Below are 24,122 nucleotides of genomic sequence, written 5' to 3'. Positions count from 1 at the left end.
CCCTACCTTGATTGAACAAATCTTCTTTAGGAAGAAATTTTCACCCCAAGGAATCCAGTGCTCATGACCCCTAAGTGTTTGATGCCAGCCAACTCTCCTCCACCTCCCGTGAGCCCAAGGACTTTGCTAATCCTCCATTCCTCTACTTGGGGGATTGTCAGGGACTGGCAGGACACTGATGAGTGTGCACCAAGGGAACAGGGGCTGGAGTGGGGTTCAGTGGTTTGTGGAGACCTGTACCAGCCAGGAGGCAAGAATCAGAGGTAGGGGAAGCTTCAGAGCTGGAGGAAGAGGCAGGCCAGGCAAGTGAAGGGCTGGGTGCTTCCCCACCCTCTCCTGCACCACCATCTCCTAGAACCAGAAGATAATTTAAGCAGCAGAGGAAGTTTCCATGCAGACGTCGTCTCCAGCTACGTTTGCACAGCCTGTCGGGAAGGTACATAAATGGGTGGAGGGGGAATGGTCCCCCATTGCTGCAACTGCTCCCTAGAGCACGGGCCTGGGAATAGCTGCCTAGATGCTAAATTGGTGTGTGCATTTATTCTACAGAGCTGTAGAAATGACTCTGTTACCTTTGACAACAAAGAGTTAACTCTCTGGCATGTGCATTCCTTTGGCTGGGGAGCACCCTTGACAGGGATGGAGGAAGGCCATGATGACTCTTAGCTATGGGATGTTACCTTCATGGAGCACAGTCTGGCAAACAAGGAAGTGCTGTCTACAGGAAACTGGCTGTAGGAGTCCTTTAAAGGGGCAGTATCCAGTTCACTTGCTCCATTTGCACAAGAATAACAGAGGAGCGCCCCTGCCCCCTACACTCTCCCAAAGCTGCTCCAGAGGTTTGAGGAAACCCCTGGACCAATTTGGATCTAGTGGTGAATGTTCTGTTGTGCTAGCAGAAATCCTTGCACTGACATGAGCTTTCACGCAGCACTACTCAGGATACAACCCATTGGCTTTGATTTCTGTGTTTTCCCAGCGTATCAAAACAAACAAATGAAAAACCCTCAACAAAACATGAGTATTGAGCTTCAACCTCTGTAATTTCCTCACCACCACTGCTCTATCCCTATCTAACCCTTTGCCTCTCATGTGTGTCCTTTGAAGCTTCATCTTTCTTCCTTTCTTCCACTGCAGCCTGCCCTTGAGGTTTTGGGTGAACGTCATCAAGAACCCACAATTTGTTTTTGATATCCACAAAAGCAGCATTACAGATGCTTGCCTCTCTGTGGTGGCCCAGACCTTCATGGACTCGTGCTCCACCTCTGAGCACCGCCTGGGCAAGGATTCCCCTTCAACAAAGCTGCTCTATGCCAAGGACATCCCTGTCTACAAAGGCTGGGTGGAAAGGTGAGCGACAGAGAGGGGTCATGTCAAGTAGTGGTGGGATAGTCTGTGTTGCCTCTACAGCTGGCAGAGGTGGGATTGACCTTAGCACATCATCCCACGGCATTATAATGTTGGTAGCTCTTTACTGTACGAGAATAACAAGATCCTGCCTGAAACTTGGTTCCTTGAATGAAAGCCATCCTCAAACAGGTTGGAAAAAGGAATGCTGTGGCTTTCCACGAGTTCAGGACAGTCAAGAAGGGCAGGAGTCTTTGAGGGTGGGGAGACTGTTACTTTGGCCTCTCTTAGCATCTTTGGAAAGGAGGAGTCACCACCGCTGCTGTTCCACACACAGAAGCGGCACGCTGGATAGGGCAGAGCTGCTGTGCTGGCTTCCTGAAGGTGGGTTGCTGTTGCTTACCAGTGAGGGAGAGAGGTGGGGGCGGGGGAGGCCAGTGTGGCGCAAAAGCACTGGCAGAATCAATTCAGCCCTCCTGCCAGTGTGTTTGCGCCAGACTGATTTCCACACTGCCTCCCTCGGTAAACAACAGTGGTCTGCAATGAAGCTAGCGTGGTGAGTCTGCCGCTTCTGTCTCTAAAGTGACCTCCCTAATCTATTGCGTGTCTCCTTAAAGCACCAGCTGAGTCATCTTGACTAGGCAAAGGAGGGGGCTCCTGGAGGAAGCAAGGACCTGTTCATCTAAGACAGGTGCAGGCAACCTCTAGACCAGGGGTAGGCAACCTAAGGCCCGGAGGCCGGATGCGGCCCAATCGCCTTCTGAATCCAGCCCACGGACGGTCCGGGAATCAGCGTGTTTTTACATGAGTAGAATGTGTGCTTTTATTTAAAATGCATCTCTGGGTTATTTGTGGGGCATAGGAATTCATTCGTTATTATTTTTTTCCAAAATATAGTCCGGCCCCCCACATGGTCTGAGGGATGGTGGACTGGTCCACAGCTGAAAAAGGTTGCTGACCCCTGCTCTAGACTGAGGGATAGTCTTGGCCCGCAAGCACATTTCCCCCAAATCATACCCACCTGTTAATCATTTCACCAGGATGTGCTTCTAATCACCTGCTAGTAAATCCTTTTAGCTAGAGGTGCCTCCTGTGCCCTTCTGTGTGAAAAGCACATATGCTTTGCTGCAGAGCTACGGCTTCTCCCAAGCCAGAGTTTGACCTCCACACATGGGTTCCTTCAGTGTTGAGGTGAACACAGCTCACGCTTTGAAGGTTATCTGTTGCACCATATAAGCCATGATAAAACAGGGGTTATGTAGTTGTCAATGCCTCCACACTGTCAGTATTTGGCCTAAGAGGTTCAAATACGTACCAAAACTTTTAAGTTTGCACAAAGTGGATCAAAGGGCTCTGTCATCCTGGTGCAACAAATACAATTCTAACAAAAAACCATTTGGAAACGCAAATATTCAAGAAAGAACAAATTTTCAATAATCACCAGATGTAGCCTGATCACCATGTAAGCTTTGTGCAAGCAAATCAGGATGAATGCTCAGTAAATATATCCCACAAAGTGGGATATAAAACTAATTAATCAATTAGGTCATCTGGAGGAGCCGTATGGCTCTGTATTCAACGTGGCAAAATCTGGAACCTTCATTTATAGCTTCCATTAATAGAAGGGACTGCAATGCAATAAACATGCACATTTCTTCGCTTTGGTTTGTGTGGAAACCCTCTGCTGACAGGGGAGCGTTGATCAATCTTCTCTCCACGGAATCCAAAAGCTATGCATATGTTTACCAGGTACTATCGGGATATCACCAAGATGGCTTCCATCAGTGACCAAGACATGGATGCCTATCTAGTGGAGCAATCACGGCAGCACGCAGGCGAATTTAACACACTGGGTGCACTGGGGGAGCTCTACAGCTACGTGGGGAGGTACCGTGATGAGGTGAGGCTCCACCCCAACTCTTTCCTTCCTATTTGTTCCCCCCCCCTCTCTCACACACCACAATTTTCTCACACTGTTTTCAACCTGTTATTCAGCTGTGCTATAAATCTGATGAGGATAGAGCCTAATTTGGACCCTACTGCAATTAAATCCTCTGTAATTAAATTGCTCATGGGGAGGAATTTAAGGTACCATAATAAGTTAAGGCACCACCGCCTGCTGCCTCATCGATTATCCTGTACCCTTCTGTTTAGCCCTTGACGCTCTCCTAAGAACACCCTACATCTCAATAGCCAGGGGGTAGTGTATGAGAGGGGTAGGGAACGTGTACATCCTCCAGGTGTAGGTGGACTCCAGCTCCCATCAGACCCAGTCAGCATGGCCAGTGGTTCCAGAAGACTGGAGTTGGAATCCAACAACATCTGGAGAGGCCACGGGTTTCCCACACCTGGCTTAGGACTCCAGAGAAGGTAGAATGACAACTGGAGACCTCTGCTCCATGCTTATCCCTCTCACCTACACATTTCCCCCATTTGGAGCTTTCACGCCATAAATCTGTCCCTTACCTAGCATACTAGAGAAAACGGATCCACTGCTGCCGCCACCAAGAACTGAAGGCATTTTGAGAGAGACTGCTGCTTGTGTGTCTTCCGGCTTTTTATTTCAGAAACCAGAAGTGGCAGTGGGCTGGGCAAAAGAACAGTGTCTCTCTGAAAGTGCATTATGACACTCTTTAAAACATGGGTCGCCAACCTTTTTGAGCCACTGAGCACATTTGGAATTCCGAGCTGCTGTTGGGGGTGGCACAACAAAACATGGCAGTCACATAGGAAAAAGAAACAACCACAAAATCGCATGGGCATGCCTTCCCATCAGTGGGGAAAAGTTGGTCACCACTGCACTCACTTATAGAGAGAAGCTCTTCACCCCTCTCCTCTGTTCAATCCTGGCATCCCACAAAATGTGTCCATGTTAAAGGGGACACATTCCAAGGTGAGAGACTGAGCAAATGCTCACAGGAACTGAGCAGGAAGAGCAAACACACTCGTGCATTGCAACGTTTTAGTGGATATTTACCAGCCCTACCTAGAGGTGGCAAGGACCGAACCTCAGACCTTCTGCATGCAAGCCAGATGCTCTAGCCGTAGCCCTTCCCACGGGAACGCCGTTGGCAAGCCCCGATTTAAAACTATTGCCTGATTCCAGGTGACAAGACAGACCCCATAAGCCTTTCTCTTTGTCTCCTGCCCCTTTCCCAGTTTTACCAGGTACTTCTCCATCCTAGGGCCCATCTCTTATTCCCGTTTTGCTCCTGGAAGTTTGGGGCTTAGTCCCTCCTGACCTTTTTTTTTCACCTTTCTCTTTCCTTTCCTTTATTCCGGACCCTCGTGTTTTCCCAACCCATGGCCTGTCCATCCATCAGATCCTGACAGCGCTGGAACGTGATGCCGCCTGCCGAAAACACAAATTGAGGCTGAAGCTTGAACAAGTCATCACTCTCGTTTCTGGAAATAGCTGAGAGTGATGGGGGGGGGAGGGAGAGTGGGCAGGGGGGGCACGCATCCAGGATAGACATATCAGAAAAAAGGACTCTACCTCCAGCCTTGACTTGTGGCCCCCCAAGGGTGACAGACTTGACATTTTTAACCTCCCTGTCGACAAGAGACCTCTTGCCCTGTAAGGCTGAAATCCTGGGGTTTCAGAAAGAGGCTGTGTTGCCCACCCCCTCCCTACCTTCAGCCCGGAAGCAATAACCAGCACCCTTTCCTCAGCATCTGAATTGGGAGGAGCAACTCAGAGTGAACAATAAGGTTGGGGTGCAGCCAGATAATGCCCCCCTCAAGCTGGCAGCTAAATGGAGACCCCTCACCCCAAATGTTTGTGGACCCTCCCCTTAATCATCCAGACCATTCCCTAGTCCCCCACTCCTTGTTGGTAGCTGGTGGAATTTGCCCTTGTTCTGTTTTTTTATTGGTAACCATGGCAATCAGATATTTTTAATCCTTACCTGACAAACCCCCCACCCTCTCACCCCCACCCCACCTGTTGTGCCCTCTGCGGGTGCAGTGCCTTACTCATTAATTTATTATTGCATCTCGTTAAGATTATTGGCTGTAAATGATTCCATTCCCTGGGTGTAGAGATTTCAGTGTAAAAAGTCCTCCATTCCTCCCTGCCCCATCCGCATCCTTCGAGTCTGTGTAAATATTTGCACTGCAGCCTGGAGGGAATCGGTCCCCCACTCCTCCCCAAAAATAAAAGAAAACTACACTTTTAAATCCCCCACTGGGGTTAAGGAGCTGGGGTGGGGGAAATGTCCCTGCAGCTGCATGGGCTTTTTATTGGTTCATTTTATAATTAATTTTTCTTTTGCTAAATAAAAGCGTGGAAAAATGTTCCTCTTGTTGTCATGTGGGGACTGGCAAGGTGGGAGGTGTCCCAAGAGAAGAATCCTGGCTAAGTGGGCAAACACTTGCATTTCACTTTGATACAAGGATAGTTTGGTCTTTGCAGCACCCATATGGCAATCCTCTGTCCATCTGTCTACAGAACCAATCCCTCTGATCAATATTTGTTTCTCTTTTGAATTGCACCCCAAGCTCAGGCTAATGCTGGCTCTTTTTTCACATGGAATAACTTGTGTGTGTTGCTGTTGTATTTTAACAGTCAGGTTGTTGGTATTCCAGCAGATATATCAGCCCACATCATATTTTTTAGTTTCTTTCAGGAGCCGCACCTTTTACCCAGCAGTCTTGTTTGCTGTTGAAAAACACTGCAGTACGTGCCGCAAACGTGTGTGCACATCCTTCAGTACCTGTGTGCGTGATTTTGTTGTACAATTGGGATTCTTCGGCATGTGTACGCAGTTCTTGGGAAGGCAAATGTGATATTCACACATACATTTGCTGCAAGAAAAATGCCTTGCCCCTTGACAGATTAAGACAAATGTAGAATCGTAGATAGGGGAAGGCCATTTTTTTTCACAGTCAACCAAAAGTTAAAAAACCCTTTTACTCCTACATAGAATCATAGAATTGTAGAGTTGGAAGGGGATACCAAGGGTCATCTAGTCCAGCCCCTGTCCCTGTTCTTCCCCAATCCCAGCTGACTGTAAGCAGCAACTAGTGCTCTACCTTAGTCAAAGTTCAGCGTGCACCACACAAGCAGACAGCAGTCCTTGGCATAGCTAGGCTAATCTCACTTGTTCCTCTCCCCTGTTCTATGGAACTTGGTGCAACTTCTATTCCATTCCCTGCTTCCATTAAAGGTCAGCCCCATAAGATTAGGTCTCCAGTTGTAAAAATGTTAGGCTGCCACTTCTCTCTTCAAATCTGGTGGCCTGGAGTCTTCTAAACCTGCTGATTCACCAGCAGTCCTGAAAATATCAAGTATGGAAGCAGCCCAGGACTTTCTAGCATCAGCATATTGCGGTCTTGGTTGCACACATTGGTGTTCCTGCCTTGTGGTCCCTTTCCACTCTGAGCAGATGCTCAGAACTCTTCCCATGCCCATTCAGTTTCCACTGAATTAAACATTGTGGAAACACTTTAGTTGTACTGGGGCCACTTCGGGACTCGTTTGTTTTATACTAATAACCCTTTGTTTTCAATTGTCTGGGCATAAACATCTCATTGAGCCAACATGTTGGACATTCCTCCATGCCATTTGACCAAATGCTGCTCTTCCTGCATGCACCTGCTCCTTGTGCTGTGACCAGGTCTCCTTCAATTCATCTAGGAGGAGGATTGGGTGCCCAAACCAAAGAGTATTCTTATATCAACCTGATAGCTAGAGAGGAGAGAATGCAATGGCAACAGAGCAAGGTTTGGCAAAAACAGCTGCTACTAGCTATAGTTCGCCTTAGCTGGAGCACCACATAAGTACAACAGCCCACACTTTATTTCTTCTTAACCCTTTTATTGTTGTTAGCTGCCCTGAGCCCGGCCTCGGCTGGGGAGGGCGGGATATAAATAAAAAATTATTTTTATTATATTTATTATTATTATTATTATTATTATTATTATTATTATTATTATTATTAACCCAAGGTTGGGGATTTCACTGTGCATCCCAGCACTGAAGATCCAAAGATCTGGAGCAGCTGTAAAGGTGTAGCTTCTGTGAGAAAAATGCAGAACAAAGCTATGGGCTTGTTTTTATAAATGAAGTGCTGGACAAAGGGGGTTGCCTTCCCACACATCCCACACGCTAATGACCAGACAAGCAGATGTTCCATTTTTTTCATACAGCTCCCTAGAAATATTCTGGATTCTGGGGCAAAACCCAGCCACACTCTGCCCCAAGAAATGGCTGAAGGGGGAGAGAAATGTTACTGCTGCTTATTTTTTCTAATAAGGAAAAAAAGACAAAAGCAAATTATGTGTCGTATCCTGCCCTCCCTCCCTGCCTGTCAGCTAGCAATTTCACTCGCACAAGAAGCTTGTTCTGCAACACCCACCCCCTCTGCTTCCATATCTGCAATTATGCAGATTAAAATCTCCACTTTATTCCAACTTTTATACATAGAAAACTGTGGCTGGGAAAGGGTGAACCAGGTCTTCCACTCTTCTCTGAGCATTTTGACTTTGGGCTCGTCCACACTTCCTCCTGTGCCATGCCTAGAAAACATAGGTATCTGAGCGGCTTTCCCCTTGATCTGTTCCTTTCCAAGGGAAAGCCTCCTCTTTAGCATGTAGTCTGAAACAAATTGTAATCTGGAGGAAACCTGACTATGCACTAAACAGCGGTCCCCCCTCCCCTGGGGAAAGCAGCGGGGCAAGAGGAAGAGTGGATAAGTCCTCTGTGCCTGATGTGGGATAAACTGCATAGAAGAGGAGCAACTGACCTGCATTAAGCTGGAGTGCACATTTTTTTAAGGTGCTCATTTCGAAGTAGGTTTGGTCCCCTGGAGTTGTGAGCAGTCTGCATCCTCCTTCCTCTTAGGGAGGGAGGGGGGCCTTTTGGAGTTCATTTTGTGGCCTTGAGATTTCCCCCACCCTTCAGACTCTGGTGTTTAGGAAAGGACCCAGGGGCTGGAGCGAAGAATGCATTGTGGGCTCCCCAGGCATTTGTGGCTGCCTGACGGTGGGGAGAGGACCGCGTGTGTCTTGTGTGCCCGTGTGTGTGTTTTGATGTGGGAGTGAGGCAAACCAGCAGCGCCTGGGAGGGGAGGCAGCAATAAGATAAAAGGAAAGTTTTGGTGGCAGCTTTATGAATAAGTCATGGCTGCATCAGGGGCCTTCATTAGCAGCAGCTCCGGGTGCTGAGTAGCTGCGGGGAGGAGGGGGCTTTGTTTTGTGCCTCCTAAGCATCAATATGACTTACCAAGTTGGGGAGTTTTTTAACTGCCAGAATAAACTAGGGAAGGGGGGAGGAGAAGGGATGTAGGTCAAAACATGTCTACATGACTGTGATGTAGGGCAGCCTGTTCCACCCCAGGGGCTGATGGGAGTTGTGGTACGAAACATCACGAGGGCCTCAGGTTAGGGAAGGCTAATACAGTGGCACCTCAGGTTAAGAACTTAATTCGTTCCGGAGGTCTGTTCTTAACCTGAAACTGTTCTTAACCTGAGGTACCACTTTAGCTAATGGGGCCTCCTGCTGCCGCCGCCACACGATTTCTGTCCTCATCCTGAAGCAAAGTTCTTAGCCCAAGGTACTAATGCTGGGTTAGTGGAGTCTGTAACCTGAAGCGTCTGTAACCCGAGGTACCACTGTACAGTCATAGCTCATGTTATGTTTGCTTCAGGTTGCATGTTTTCAGGTTGCGTCCCACGGCGACCCGGAAGTACCGGAAAGGGTTACTTCTGGGTTTCACCGCTCGCGCACGCGCAGATACGCAAAATGACGTCACACGCATGCGTAGAAGTGGCGAATTGTGACGTGACCTGCGCACGCGCAGACGCAGCTTGCATTCTTTTCAGGTTGTGAACGGGCCTCCGGAAGGGATCCCGTTCGCAACCAGAGGTACCACTGCACAGAGAAAGCACCTTCTAAAATGTTTGCTACAAGTGTCCCATAACACAATGGCAAAAGGTTACTAGTTTAACTTCGCCATGCACACTGCCTGATCGCTCCCTCTTCACTCCCCTCAAACCCCAGCATGATTGGGAGAATCAGACCAGGGAAGTGCAATTAAGCATCGCTTCCTGTTATCTCCAAACTTGGGGTCATCGTTTGTCATTTCCTAACATGACGGGATCTGTAATCTAACAACAAACTCTGGTTTTGAGGCTGTGGCTAGTGATCATGACTTGATAGGGAGCCACAAACTGTGATTCCATCTTCAGATGCAACAGGAAGCCAAGCTTAACAGTAGCATACTGGTCTGTTTCTCCTGCCCCTGCCAAGGGATGAACAAATTGGGATTAACTGGGCAGTGTTGACCAGCACCATGTTCGTTCCTGATAAACTCTAGTCAGCTGGGAATCTTGGGGCTAACAAGTCCTACTAACTATTGGGAGCTAGTGCAAGGACCTACTAGAACAATGGGCTTCCCTCCTCTCCTGTGAACGCCCCCCCCCATAAAAATTGGTTCAGGAAAACCCCAGAACAGTGCGTGGGGGAAGGGGGGATATGAGATGCTTGTGCTGACGGAACGATGGCCATACGGCTACACTGAATTTCTCCCCTGCCTTAATAATTATGAACAAACAGGATCAGTGTGTGCCCGAGTTTGCCACTTCAGATTGTGCAGCTGCCAAGATTTATTGTCAACTGTTAACTTGCTGAGGGATATAAATTCTAATTATTTCGTTGTTTTTATTCAAGGCAATACAATATGGCACTTGCCTTTCCCCATAGGAGTTGGAGAGCCACCCACAGCAGTGTCTTTTAAGGCGGATGGGGCACCTCACCTAGTAAGGATCCTTGGCGGAAGAACAGAAGTGCACTAGTGCAACCTAAAAATGAATGCACTGGTTTACTGCATAAGCTTTCATGGACTTCATTGAATGCAGTTGAGAGGCGTATAATACACCTGGGTGCAATGGGGTGGAGGAGGGAAAGCAGAAGCTAGAATTAGAAGTAGTCTATCACAATTTAAGTAGAGCTTAAATGTATGCAAAGTCAGCACAGTCACCTTTCACAAGAGCAATAATCCGTGTATTTTGTTTATTTTAACTGCTAACTGGTGGAGGTTATAGAAACTGGCATATATGACACGTAAAGGATTGCCCTGTCACCTGTAATAGGTACCAAGGTAAGGAAGCTTGATTTTAGCCGGGTGCAATAGAGCAGAGGTTCATGCAGGTGGTCTGTGGCGTCTCTGCATTTGTGCTTAGAGATGAGAGATGGCACATCCATCACATTAAATATTCATTTTGATTTTAATTGTATTTTTATTGCATCTTTTTATTTCTCGGATTGTATTTTACTGCATTACAGTTTGCATTCTCTGAAATTCAAATTGTAATATGATATACAAGAAATAAAAGAAGTGATAATAGTATAATTAAGAATCAAATAGCATCGTGCATTACAATTGCTACAGCTGGAAGAAAAATCATAATGTAGGTCCGCCAAGACCCTCAGCAATTTTCAAGTGCTCTGTAGTGGGGGGGGGGGGCGGAAAGTTTGGGAACAACTGTAATAGGAGTTTAAGGGGCAAACCTTAAAAGGGAACACCATCCGCACATAGCAGAGGTGTAGTGGTTAGACTGGAACCTGGGAGGTGGGGGTTCAAATCACCACTTGGCCATGATGTTCACTGGGAGACCTTGGGCCAGTCACAGTGTCTCAGCCTAACCTCCCTCTCAGGGTTGTTGTTTTCCTTTGAGGGAAGGCCAGGGTATAAATGCAATGAATAATAAATGATAATATAGCAAAGTTAAAGTCTTCGCACAGGCTGAGAAGCTATTGCCCCTTCTGCTGAATCTAGTTCTCTCTGGCATTCTACTGCTGCTGCGCTTTTTGCCAATGGCCAGGCCAAAATAGGGCTAGTGGATGGTTGGGGCGGCATCCTGACTGCAGCACAACTGATGGCTTAGCAGGGATGTGAGATGCTCCTACTTGGCAGCAGCGCTGATCTTATTGTCTAGTAGTCACTCAGCCATGGGCAGAGGGCAGTAATTGGGGTCTCCCCACCCCCCACCCAGGAAAAAAAAAGGCTAAGCGAAGAAGGGAGTGTCTGGTGGTTCTTACCCTGGGGCTTTCAAAAAGAAAGCGGGGGGGGGGGGGAGAGCTGTAAATGCCACATCTACATCCCCAGCTAATTCAATCTGGATCCATCAGCCTTGACAGCGCAGCCCACAAAGGGCCACTCAGGGAAATGAAATGCCCGGTCCCATTAAACTCGCTTCTCTGACAGGCAGCAGCTGAATCCTGCTGTTGAGCGGCAAGTGTGCCCTTCCCATTGCAGTGCCTCTCCCCACATCTTATCCGTGCCCCCCACATGTATCTTGGCCTCTTCACAGCTCCTTTCTTGCTTAAGGTCTCTTTGTCTGCCTGTCTCTCTCTCCCCATGCACCCCCCTGGCTGCCCCATCATCCATGATATATAATCTTCAGAGCAGGGGAAATTTAAATTCTTCTGCTTTCTTTCTCATTCCCAGCCCATCCTTGACAGGCCCTCTCCTCCCGTCTCTCTGCAGCTCCACCCCTGCCACCCTCAAGATGATCCCTTATTATGGGGAGGAAAGCGTTTCTGTCTTTAATCCCATGGGAGCTGTCTAAATCCGGACCCTTTGAAGTTATTTTCTACGCAGTTGGTGAAGCCTCCTGCCTCGTGGCAGCACAGCAAATCTGCACCTTAGGTAGAGGTCACTGCTGAGCTCTGGGACCTTGTTCCCCCAGCCGGTTTGGCCTTGGAGAGAGTGCCCCTACACATAGGCAAAGTATTCTTCCTTCTCTGCTGAGTAACTACAGCTAGCCTGTGTTATGGATTAAGGGGCAAGCCATAAACTTTTCTTACTAGAACATAACCTATGTTGCATGGTGAATGTAAGGAACTGTTAATGCCATGCCCTTTTAACATTTCCCCAGACAAAAAGAGGGGCCATAGGAAGGATCAATGTCTGGTCTATACCCAGGGATGGAGGAGCAAGGCGATTCAGGTTGCATTTAAAGGCAAATTTACCCATATTTGCACTTTCTGAAACCATAAAAGAATTGAAAAACAGCTGTCCTTCACAGTTCACATTCCCCCTATACACTTACCCAGCCAAATTAAGAAAATGCATATACTAGGGTACAGTTTGCATTAAAAATGCATATGTTTAGTGAAAGTAACTTATACAGATGCAACGAAATAAAAAAAATTCCTTCCAGTAGCACCTTAAAGACCAACTAAGTTTGTTATTGGTATAAGCTTTCGTGTGCATGCACACTTCTTCAGATATGCAGATGCATTACATTAGGCAAAACAGCATACAAAAATGTGCACATTTGGATAAATTTGCCCTAAAATGCTGATGAACTTTCATGCAGACTTTAAAAAAAATAATACTCTCAGGCTGGCATGGAAATGCAAAGAGTGGGAAAATGAGAAATTGAACAAAACTGAAATGAACAGACTTGCCCATGCTTGCTAGTATCCTCTGCCCCAGCACACCTAATACACAATCCTTACATGTTATTGAGGCCTCCCCTGCCTGCTTTGTGTTAAACTGACCCCAAGAAACACCCTGAGATTTTTTTTAGGCCATTATAATAGGCTTTAATCACATTGGGTTTGTTTACAGTGCAGCTGCAACGCCAAACACATTCACATTTACTTCTGGATCTGTACTCTCCCAAGGCACACAAAAAGCAAAAGAAGCCATGCTGATTCACAGGAAAAAAATCTAAACTAGATCTTTATGGCAGAAGGATTTATTTACTTTCTTTCTGTTTATGTATACCCTACCTTTCCTTCAAAGAGACCTACGTGGTTCCCCCCCCCCCCTTTTCCCTTGTATTTCAGCTTCACAACAACCCTGCAAGATGGGCTAGGCTGAGGTACTGACCCAGGGTCACCCAGTGAGCCTCATGGCTAAGTAGGGCTTTGAACCCTGGCCTCCCAGTCTGGCACTCCACTCCACTGGTTCTCTGCTGGGTGGAAGGAAGGCGCATAGCGGTCAACTTTCAGATTTGAAAATAAGGGATCAGCAGCCTCACCTGTCCCAGGGACAGTCTACGGAATATCTAACAATCCAGGATAGCAGCGGGAAGCAGCGGGAAATGGTGCTGGAATAAGGGAATTTCCCAAAAAAAGGGGGAAAGGTTGACAGCTATGGGAAGGCGGCTGTGCAGTGGCATTTTCCAGTTCCATCCCTGAGTTTTTCCATATGATTTATATGTGCCACAGTTGGGAAGGATCTTCCGAACTAGCCACTTGGAATTTAACTAGGCCAACCCAACATTTCCATCCCAAATGTTACGTTACAGGTGATTTGCCACAGAGCAATATTTGTGTAAACGGGGATTGAGGATTTGGTAATAATTGGGAGTCCCATCTCCCAGGTGTGCCACCACTGTGTAGTACCAACAAACCGTTGACTCTTTGGCAATTGTTTTATGTAGGTTGTGGGGAGAGGAAGGTGAGGGAATCCCACCGCTGACTCCATCCATTAACCTTGTGTGTCGGCTGTTTGCCCACAGAGGGGGATGAATAATGAATAATCAAGCAGAGCAGGCAGTGGCCAGAGGCTTCTTTGTGTGTGTGCCTCCGTTTCTGCTGCTTCCATCTGCCAGGGTCATGTGAGGGTGGAGAGATGGAAGGGGATGAACAAGCTCACGCTAGACCCCAAGAATCCAGGGCGCAATAAATGGTACGAGAAAGCTGAACATGGGCTTGCAAACATCATCACCAGTTTCAGCGCTATTTTTCTAGAAAAAGGGGTGCTGAAACTGTCAACCCTTCCCTTGTTCTCTTATAATGGCAGTGGCACCCACCTGGAAAAAGCCCTGATCAGCTTCATTAAGACCTTCTTGGATTGGTTTTAATGGGACTTAATAAGGATTACTTTAGCTGGATTCGGGGCCTAATGTAAGGTGCTTAGGGTTGGGGGTGGTTTAAGTACAGAAGATCCCTCAGCAACATGGAGAGTGAGGAATCTGTCATCTGGGCTACCTGTTCCAGTCACTGTCTGTGTCCGCCCCACCCATATGCTGACAGTCTAAAAAGCCCAGACAGAATAAATTTGTATTAGATGGAAGAGAATGCTCTTCTGGACATTGTAGGGCAGTGGGCGCCTGTGGGAAAGCCAGATTCAGAACTCTCTGCTTGCCTATTGTATGAAGCAAACTGGATGGGATAGTTGACCTTTTCTGAGGCTGAATGCTAATCTGCATGTTTAGAGAATCTGACTCTTCCTTTTTGGTAGGGAGTCCCCAAAACTTTACCACCCCACTAAGAACATGGCTGAACCCAGAAGCTATTGAAAGGCTGCTGTGATGTCACCAACCAGTAGACCAATCCTTTCCCTTTACTCTCCCCTATTTGCATACAGTGGTTACATACGCTTCAGGTTACAGACTCCGCTAACCCAGAAAGAGTACCTCTGCTTAAGAACTTTGCTTCAGGATGAGAACAGAAATCGTGCTCCGGCGGCTCGGCGGCAGCAGGAGGCCCCATTAGCTAAAGTGGTGCTTCAGGTTAAGAACAGTTTCAGGTTAAGAACAGACCTCCGAAACGAATTAAGTACTTAACCCGAGGTACCACTGTATTTGAAATTCCAAGCTCTAACTAGCAAATGCAACAGATTTCAAATATTACCATTATTTGGAGGAAATACTGCACATTAATAAGAATACCCCAATTGGGAGCGGTGTCTTCATACATTTTCACACTAAAAGGGTACTTAATCTTTTGACTTCTTTCTGTGTAAAAATAGTTAAATTGTAATAGAAAATAGGAGGCAGCCATTTTAAAACTGGACATGTGTTCTTTAGTGAGTGTAAAACAAGCAGCCAGTCTGCCCAAAGGAGGTTTTACCTCTCTCTTAAAAGCTGCCTGGATTTAGCATAAGCAGGAAGCGAGCTTCAGTCATTTTGGGCTGTAGCGCAGGGAGCCCTCTTCAACTTCCTTAGGCCAGCAGAGACAGCAGCCCTAGGCCATGTGGTAACTTGAAAACAGAACAGAGCTCCTGTAAAAATTGAGAAAGAGAAATTGGGGATGCCATCCAGCTGGAATTTTGCAGGTCTGACCAAACTGTTGGCCAACTTAACAATAATAATAATAATAATAATAATAATAATAATAATAATAATTCTTTCTTTCTTTCTTTCTTTCTTTCTTTCTTTCTTTCTTTCTTTCTTTCTTTCTTTCTTTCTTTCTTTCTTTCTTCCTTCCTTCCTTCCTTCCTTCCTTCCTTCCTTCCTTCCTTCCTTCCTTCCTTCCCGCCCACCCATCTGGCTGAGTTTCCCCAGCCACTCTGGGCAGCTTCCAATCAAGTGTTAAAAAAAACACAGCATTAAATATTAAAAACTTCGCTAAACAGGGCTGCCTTCAGATGTCTCTTAAAGATAAGATAGCTGCTTATTTCCTTCACATCTGAAGGGAGGGTGTTCCACAGGGCGGGTGCCACCACCGAGAAGACCCTCTGCCTGGTTCCCTGTAACCTCACTTCTTGCAATGAGGGAACTGCCAGAAGGCCCTCGGCGCTGGACCTCAGTGTCCCGGCAGAATGATGGGGGTGGAGAAGCTCCTTTAGGTAGACAGGACCGAGGCCGTCTAGGGCTTTGCATGCTATCTGAATTGGAGGAGGGTGTAAACGCCAAATAAATTTCACTGGACCTATTTGGGCTCTTGGAGGGGTTGCATGAGCATGTGCACCCATAGGCACACTGTCATACCCCACAAGTATCCCTCCAGCCTTCATGAGCTTAGGCCTGCATACAGAAAACTCGGCAGGAAGGTTATTTACTCCCCCTCCTGAATGTACCTGCAGGAATCGATTCCTTTAGGGGTCAGAGCCTGAGGAGGTGCAGACAACAGAATAATGGCACGGGGGTGCCAAGGAAAGTGTAATGGTTGGTGGGTTCAGTTCCTATGACTTGGGTTGCTGTAACCACCTAACATCGCAGAATAGGCTTCCCACACATCACCAGTAGTGGGGGGGGGGGCGTTGCTGTGCGGTTACAACATTTCCCGAACTGCCACGATGTGTGATTCATGCCATCACCAGTCACTGGTGTCCATTAGTGGCTGGCAGCGCCACATAACATTTTTATCAAGAGCAGAGTGCCGTGCGGGGGGAGCATCAATCCTACCCAGGGCCTGTCACAGCCACCCTTCCTCTCCCCTCCGCAAGTTGGTGATTTCACCCGCCAGCCGCCGCTAATGGCCTCGTAAATGAAATTTTATTGTTTCTGTCTCAAAAAAGTCCAGAGAGAAAAAAGAGCCAAGATATAAATCCTGAGGAGGGGGAGGGGGGCAATGATCTCAGAATAAGTCTGAGGGGGCGGGGGGGGGGAGGAAGGGAAAGGTTCTCTCTCCCACCCTTTCAGACATAGCTCATTTGAGGAGAGGGGATTAAGGACCCCTCCCCAGTTCAGCAAGGGGACAGAAGTCTCATTTCTGAGAGAGGAATGGGTTAAAGTGGGCCAGAGTAGAAACCTCGCTGCTAGAAATTTCTTTTCTGTGCAAAGCACAGGAGGCTCTCAAAATCAACCCCAAATGGAGGCAGCCTGATTTTGCGACAGGCTCCAACCAATGGAGCAGCGATCCAAACCCCAAAGAGGCTCAGATTACTACAGACGCAGCTAAAAAACCCAACAAGCCAGTCCTCGCAACCCATTGGGAAATGCACATCTAAGCCAGCAAGAGGCTTGGCAGCGCTAACTGCTCAGCCCAGGCCCAGCCTGGGATGATCAAGCATTTCCCTACCGTGAGGTGGGCGAAACAAAGGCAAGACCCTCTTGCCTGATGTTTAAAAAAGAAAAATGAAAAGGAAAGGTGGCTGTGAGCAGGGAAGGAGGAACCCAGATGGCCAAAAAGTCAGATGGAAACCATTTCCAGAGAGAGAAAATGTCATGATTTCTGATTGATTGGTGCCAACCAAATAAATGATGTGACTCCGGGGTCCCTGGTTCAATACCCTATTGACTATACTGCACTCACTTCCCTCCCTGTGGCTGCGCCTCCGTTTCCTTGGCTATTTCTCTTCTCTGCCCTTCTGTACATCCCCTCCCCTGACCTCCCCTCTCCTGTCTATCTTGCATATGTCACTTTTTGCAGCTGCAACTCAACCATTTCCTTCCCTGGGAAGGAGAATCTGTCTAGTGAGGGTCACTTTCTCCTCTTCAACCCAGGCCAAGGACAAAGAGAAGAGGGAAGAGGGCAGGTGTGGGAGCTGCGAAAGGGCAGGTGTGGGTGCCCACTGTCTGAAACAGTGCTGAACGCAACACCACCTACAAGGAAATTGGAAAGTGCCTTTAACTGGTCTTGCATCTTCTCTCACCTGCGGTGGCAGAGACTAAGAACTTGAGCTGTGGAGCAGGAATGGGGAACATGCAGCCCTTCTGATGTTGCTGGACTACCAATCCCATCATTCTTCACCATTGGGCATGCTGGCTGAGGCTGATGGGAGTTGGAGTTCCAACAACTGCTTGAGTGCTCCAGGCTCCCCACTCCTGCCTTAAAGGGAAGCAGGTGGTGGAAGCCGCATTGGCCTTATTGGAAGAGGCCAATGGGGCCTCTAAAGGCTGCAGCTCATGGGAAGCTGCTGCACCATTTAAAACAGCTTAACTACTGGCCGTTGTTGAGGCCAGCCCAAGCAGGTGACTGTGAAATTTATGGGATGAGAGGAAGGCAGGAAGTGCTTTTTGGAATGCTGCAGTGGGATGTTTAATTTTTTGGCCCTTGCCTGCGGGCAGAGGGAACATTCAGAGGTTTGCTTGAGGCAACGAAACATCTTGGACCAACACTGGAAGGAAAAACGATTTACAGCACAATCCCAGCCACGTCTATTGAATTCACTGGGGTTTGCTCTCACATTAGTGGTAGTTTGCCCCTCACAGTGATAATTTCTAGGAGCCTTTAACAAACTACAGTGCCCAGAATTCTTTGAGAGGGGAAATGCGCTTTGAATGCGCTTTAAATGTATGGTGCAAATGCAGTCTGTGTCTGGGGGGAGAAGGCTCAGTGGCCCCAATTCACGTGCTGTACAGTGTGAGTGGTGAGGAGAACCACTGTGTGACCAGGAGCTGTGGAAGTCAGAGATCAGATGAAGCTCATGTGCTGATTTGAAACAACCAGACAACTCTTTGACTTCAGGCATCTTGTGGAAGGATGGGAAACCAGAGGCCTTCCTAGATGTTGCTGGGCTATATTCTCTCTGGGTGATTCCAGGCAGTTGTGTTTATGAGTGAGGCTCAATCACATACTGGCAAATTCGGGCTGTGCAAAAAAAACCCCTCTCCACAACACATCCCCAGCCAGGTCAGCCTTTTTGCAATAAGGAAAGTGATGGGGAAATGCACTGGGAAGTGTGGGATAACACTTGCTTAACACAATATCATGTAACCTCCCCGCAAACAAATTAGAATGTGTGTTGAATGAGAGTTAATATCCCCTAATCACATCGCAAAGTTTGTGCAAACAAATTAGGATAAAGGTTTGATAAACAGGTCTGGAAGTGACCTCTGACCATTGGCCAGGCTGGGGCTGATGGGAGTTCCAGGGTGCCCTTGAGGGAAAAGCTTTAACGGTGCCTGGGAAAGGGGCCTTTTGTAGGGGCTGTTGCATTTTAATTTAATTTTTGTGCTTTTTGTTTAATTCACATTAGGGTCTGCCCAAATTTTCTCTCCTGAGGAGGATGTCATATTAAAACATTATTTTTTAATTATTAGTTATTGCTGCTTTTTGTGCACAAAATCCCCCAAATTAGTCCTCAAAAGTTAACATACAAAATGAAGCAAAATACCAATTACAAACAAATTGCATTGCAGAGAGATTAGATGAAGTTACATGTGCTGAAAAGATTTTTAAAACAACACAGCAGAAACCCAACATGAGAGAGAAGAAGAAACAAATGCAGTTGTCATCATGTTGCTGCACACACATGTTATTGCTCCGACTGGCGCTGGGTGCATCCTTCTTCCTTTTCACACTTTCCCATCTGCAACTGCGCATGACCTTTCCACGCACACCCCAGTTCACAGCGCATCTTGGATACATCTGCCGTGCTGTTTCCTTAGGCTGCTGGCACCAGACTGAAGGTCTAGCCATCCCAGAGAACCGTACCCTGGCTGATACCGTGTGGATGCAGTTTGCTCTCGTGCCATAGCAGTCTGTCACAAGCTATTGTACGACTGGAGGAGTAATGCCCTGAGAGTACGGCTGTTATGAGATTACAGACCATCACTAAGCTGCAGCGAGTGTTTGCCCAGGTTTGGCAAAATGCAGCAGAATTCAGAAAACAAAGAAATTATTTGGGAATATTTCTTCACTCTCAACAGGTCCGGCTACTATCAGGCAGTGTGAGGTGGATGGATGCCTCGGGTGGTAGACTTGGGGTTTCATGAAAGAACGGCAAATGAAGAGGTTATTTAGTGTTGTTGCATTTTTGCTCCCAGGGAGAGGCACTTGTGGGTTTCATACAGACCTAATACAGTACAGTGGTATCTCTGGATGCGATCGGGATCCGTTCCGGAGCCCCGTTCGCATCCAGAAGCGAACGCAATCCGCATCTGCGCGTGCACGGATCACGATTTGCCACTTCTGTGCATGCGTGTGACATCATTTTGACCTTCTGTGCAAGCGGCAAAACCCGGAAGTAACGTGCTCCGTTACTTCTCGGTCACCACAGCGCGCAACCCGAAAATACTTATCCCGAAGCTACTTCAACCCGAAGTATGACTGTATATGAAGCATCCCTGATGGAGTGAGCACCCACAAAAGGGCCATAGCCCTTTAGTGCTGGATCTGATCCAGGGCTGACTCCAGGCTTCAGGATGCTGGAACTAGGTCAGATCCAGCACCCTAGCAAATTTAGCCACTAGCAATGACGTGTGGCCACAGGACACACTCGACCTGCACTCGGTGGTTGAAAGCTGCCATTTAACTTTTCCCATAGTGCTCCAGAGTGATGATACGTTGGAGGCATTGTGGGTAATTAAAATGGTGGCTCTTGGAGGGGGTGAAATACAGTGGGAGAGCTGCGGGGTGGGCACGTGTTATGGGCCCAACACCTACCTGAGGGTGCTGCATGCTGATGCCAAACCCATTTGACTGGGCTCCCAGGATTCGCTCCAGGAACCGAAAGCTTGGATTCTGCAGCCAAAGCTTTCAAGCAACTCTTGATTCTCAGCCCAAATTCTAAATGACCTTGTGCAGAAAGAAGTCTTGTCGATTTGCCAGTGAAACCTGCCACTAACCCCCAGTTCCACCACGGCTGCCACTGCCGCCCGCCTGCTTCCTGCTTCATTAGGCTTCACCTTGTGGGCTTCCAGCAGCATTAATAAAGCCTTTAACATTGTTAATTGCTTCCTCGTCTGAGAAGAGGCTTGGGGGCAGCAGCCAGAGCGAAGCCAGCGGCTGTTAATAATGCTGATCAGAACTTGTTGCCTGTGCTGTAGCTCAAGGCTTTCCAAACTTGGTGTCCTGTCGGCTGCAGGGTGTAGGTGTGTTGTGTGAACGCTCCTCCCAGGGCTGGAAGGAGGTTAGTTTAACCTCTGGTTTGCTAGTAAAACTGAATTACTGTGTCGCAAAATGATGCATGTCTAAAAAGTGTGTAAGCAACATGAAAAGTTTGGAAAGGTTTGTTTTTTTAATGTAATAGAATATGTAATACATAATTTTCTTTTTCCTATTTTCTATTACTTTCAGGGTTTTTTGTTTTGTTTTCTTCTTGTGTTGAAATGTATCTGAATTTCCGGGTTCTTTGGAGTCCAAATCTGGGAAGGGGAAGCAGGATGCAGTAGGTTAAGCCAAGAAAATGTTCTTGCAGGCTTCACACTCACAGTCAACACACGCTCACCTTAAGTCACAGCCACACATGCAACACCTTCAAATGGTATTGCCTGGTGTTTTTTAATGGAGGAATAATTTCTGAAGAAACATATTCCACACAGGAGACCTGTTCGTACCTTTTGCTTTAGTTCAGCTGGAAGAACTACTACTTCATTTTTCAACCACCAACACAGGTTAGAATCCCCATGATAATACAGTGGTACCTCAGGTTACATACGCTTCAGGTTACATACGCTTCAAGTTACATACGCTTGAGGTTACAGACTCCACTAACCCAGAAATAATGCTTCAGGTTAAGAACTTTGCTTCAGGATGGGAACAGAAATTGTGCTCTGGCGGCGCAGCAGCAGCAGGAGGCCCCATTAGCTAAAGTGGTGCTTCAGGTTAAGAACAGTTTCAGGTTAAGAACAGACCTCCGGAATGAATTAAGTACTTAACCCGAGGTACCACTGTAATCCCTTTCAGCAAACACTGAAAGGATTGACTCTGCAATAAAAGGAGTTGCTTTGCATGTGTGCATGTGTGAATGTGAACATGCATGTGCTTGTTAAAGGAGACAGGCATAATTTTCAGCCCCCTTAAGGCCGCACACCCACCCCATCCAGGGAGAGAGCACGCTTCTGGCTAGCACCACTGACATGGTGGAATACTTCTGGGCTCTTGCAGTAGCAGTCTGGGCTCTCAAATTTCAGCAGCACTCGGGTGTAACGTCAAAATTTGGCACGCCCCCGCTTCTCATGCTCCGTTCTACAGCATTGTTGTGGTGCCCCCTGAAGTATGGAAACTAAGAAGCTCTTATGGTGTGTCGTTACTTCATCTAGCGCAGAATTATCTACACTGATTGGCAGCAACTCTGCAGGGGACATTCCCAGCCCCACTTGGGAGACTGAAACTGGACATTCTGCCTGCAAAGCAGCTGTTCTGCCACAGAGCCACAGCCCTTCCTCTGTGAAGTGGCACCGTCCAGAATTCTAGTGCCTCAGTCGAACACGGCACTCTGGGAGAGATGACTTCGTAACTCAAGTTGTACGGTTGCAGGTTGCAGAAGCTGGGGTGCAATATGTGGCGTGCACTCTGCTAATTTTCTACTTGCAGGGAGATTTTTTAAAAAAAGTAAGGACGTGCTCAAAAATATTGTTCTCCTCCCATCCTCAGCTGCAGCTTCTCCAAGAGTCATTTTGATTGTGCATTCATGATTATTTGATCCTGCTTTGAATACTCTTTTCACCTACAAAAGTTCCAGTTTCTTTTCCGTTCAGTGTGTGTTCCCCAGCTTCCTGCTGATATCTTTGTAACTTTTCATAACACAAAGGTTCCAAGGTTTTGTGTTGCTTTCTTGCACTCGCTCTTGTGCCCCTCTGGGTGGCAATCATGCAGTAATGTTGGGGAAGCATCAAAGAACAGCTAGTAAAGCAAAATGCTATGTGGATGGTCCAGTATAAGTCTGCCACCAATGCGTTATTACTGAGTCACAATACACCCGCACACCCTGCTGAGCAGCACCAGTCTGGAGGGGCCTGGGTGTGGTCTTCAAGGAGCCCTGAGCGGCATTTAACACTCATTTAAAGCCAGTCAAGAACTAGGCCTCAGACAGCCATACTCCACTGAGCCTGCCTGTGTCTGCCTGTAAATCTTTAGCCCTGACACACACACACACACACACACACACACACACACACACACACACCCTCTGCCTCTGGGTGGAGAGAAAGGAAGATTATAATGCGAATCGGATAGAAGTTCAGAGCAGCCTCATAAAGATTAATTACGATCAGGGGGCTTTTAGCACATTAATCGCGTACGGAAGTGGCATTGTATGCCAACTGCATCCTCAGACCGGGGAGAGCTTGGAAAGGGAGGGGGCACGGTAGAGATGCCTAGGCTCCGTCTTCTGAGCCAGAAAGATATCTGTGGCATCACCGGAGGCGCAGGGGTGGAATGCAGAGCCAGCTAGGGTGCATGGGTTCAATGCATGGGCGTAGCTGGGGGGGGAGCCCCCCAATCAATAAAAATACATAGCTAAGTAAGGTTCTGCCCCTCCTCAAACAAAAGGCCTCCCCCCCAACCCCCCAAATCCTGGCTATGCCCGTGGTTCAATTCCCCTGCTTTGGCAGATCTGAAAATAATCAGCAAAAGGTAGAAATGCCATCAACAGATCAGCTCTCCCAGGCAAAAGTCTTCCCCACTGAAACAAACCAGAGGCTCTGGACTGGAGGTTGGCAGTGCAGTTCCTCAGAAGGAGGCCAGGTAGCTGAGATCATGCTCTGGACCCTGTTTTTTCCTTTTATTTCTTTTTGTGTGCTGAAGTGTGTGAGGTGCATCAGTAAGAAGAATCAGGGGCCAAGGTGGGGAGGAGGGTGTTTGCATCTTCTCTGCCCCCAACTTTCTTCCCATCTTTGCAGCCAGGACTCCCGGGTGCTTTGCCAAGCCTGGGGGGTGGGGGGTGGAAGGCAATTCAGTGGTCTAGCAGAAGAAAGGGGGTAGCAGTTCGATTCCTCCCCACCACCAGATCCTCAAATCCACAATCGGAGATCTCAGCCTGAGGAAATGGGTTGCAGATGATGTGTGGGGCGCCCCTTCTCCTGCTTCCACAGACACGTGCTCCCTGACCATCTGCCCCGGCCTCCCCTCATCCCCGGGGGGTAATAAAGAGCCACTCAGGGTGAGGTTTTGCAGAGCCCAGATGTGATTGATTCCTCCCCCTTTAAAATAAAAAATGGGCGGGGGGGGGGGGAGAGAAAAGCTAGCCATCGCAAGGAAGAGAGCGTTCATGGTTCCCCAGAGGCGCACAAGAGCTTCAGCAGCTGCTTAGAACTGGGGGTGATGATGGGATGGAGTGGGAATCGCCTTCTGTACTGATGCAGAAATGCAGCTGTTTCTGGGGAAGGACCAGCAGGAAGAGAAGCTGCCAGCCACTCGCCAGAGCAGCAAAGGCCAGCGCCAGATGCGGGGGTCGGGGTGCAAGAGGCCAGTGGCCAAAGAC

The 24,122-nt window shown here is 47.8% G+C and overlaps 1 protein-coding gene across 5 annotated transcripts in view; it reads left to right on the top strand.

Moving 5' to 3' along the window:
• Nucleotides 1–21,242, top strand: part of PLXNA3 (plexin A3) — a 91,734-nt gene extending 70,492 nt beyond the window's left edge. For 4 of the 5 annotated variants that reach the window (XM_028711717.2, XM_028711719.2, XM_028711716.2 and 1 more), the window contains exons 30-32: nt 1,138–1,350; nt 3,097–3,247; nt 4,671–5,643. In XM_028711717.2, the coding sequence (XP_028567550.2) occupies nt 1,138–1,350; nt 3,097–3,247; nt 4,671–4,766 (460 nt within the window). In that variant the 3' untranslated portion in view covers nt 4,767–5,643. Of the gene's footprint in view, nt 1–1,137; nt 1,351–3,096; nt 3,248–4,670; nt 5,644–20,995 lie in introns of those variants that run through there. The other variant, XM_028711720.2, reaches the window with a different exon arrangement.
• Nucleotides 21,243–24,122: the final 2,880 nt, after the last annotated feature.

Source organism: Podarcis muralis, chromosome 17 (assembly GCF_964188315.1).
Source record: "Podarcis muralis chromosome 17, rPodMur119.hap1.1, whole genome shotgun sequence".
Lineage (NCBI taxonomy): Eukaryota > Metazoa > Chordata > Lepidosauria > Squamata > Lacertidae > Podarcis > Podarcis muralis.
This window is presented reverse-complemented; position numbering and strand designations above follow the sequence as displayed.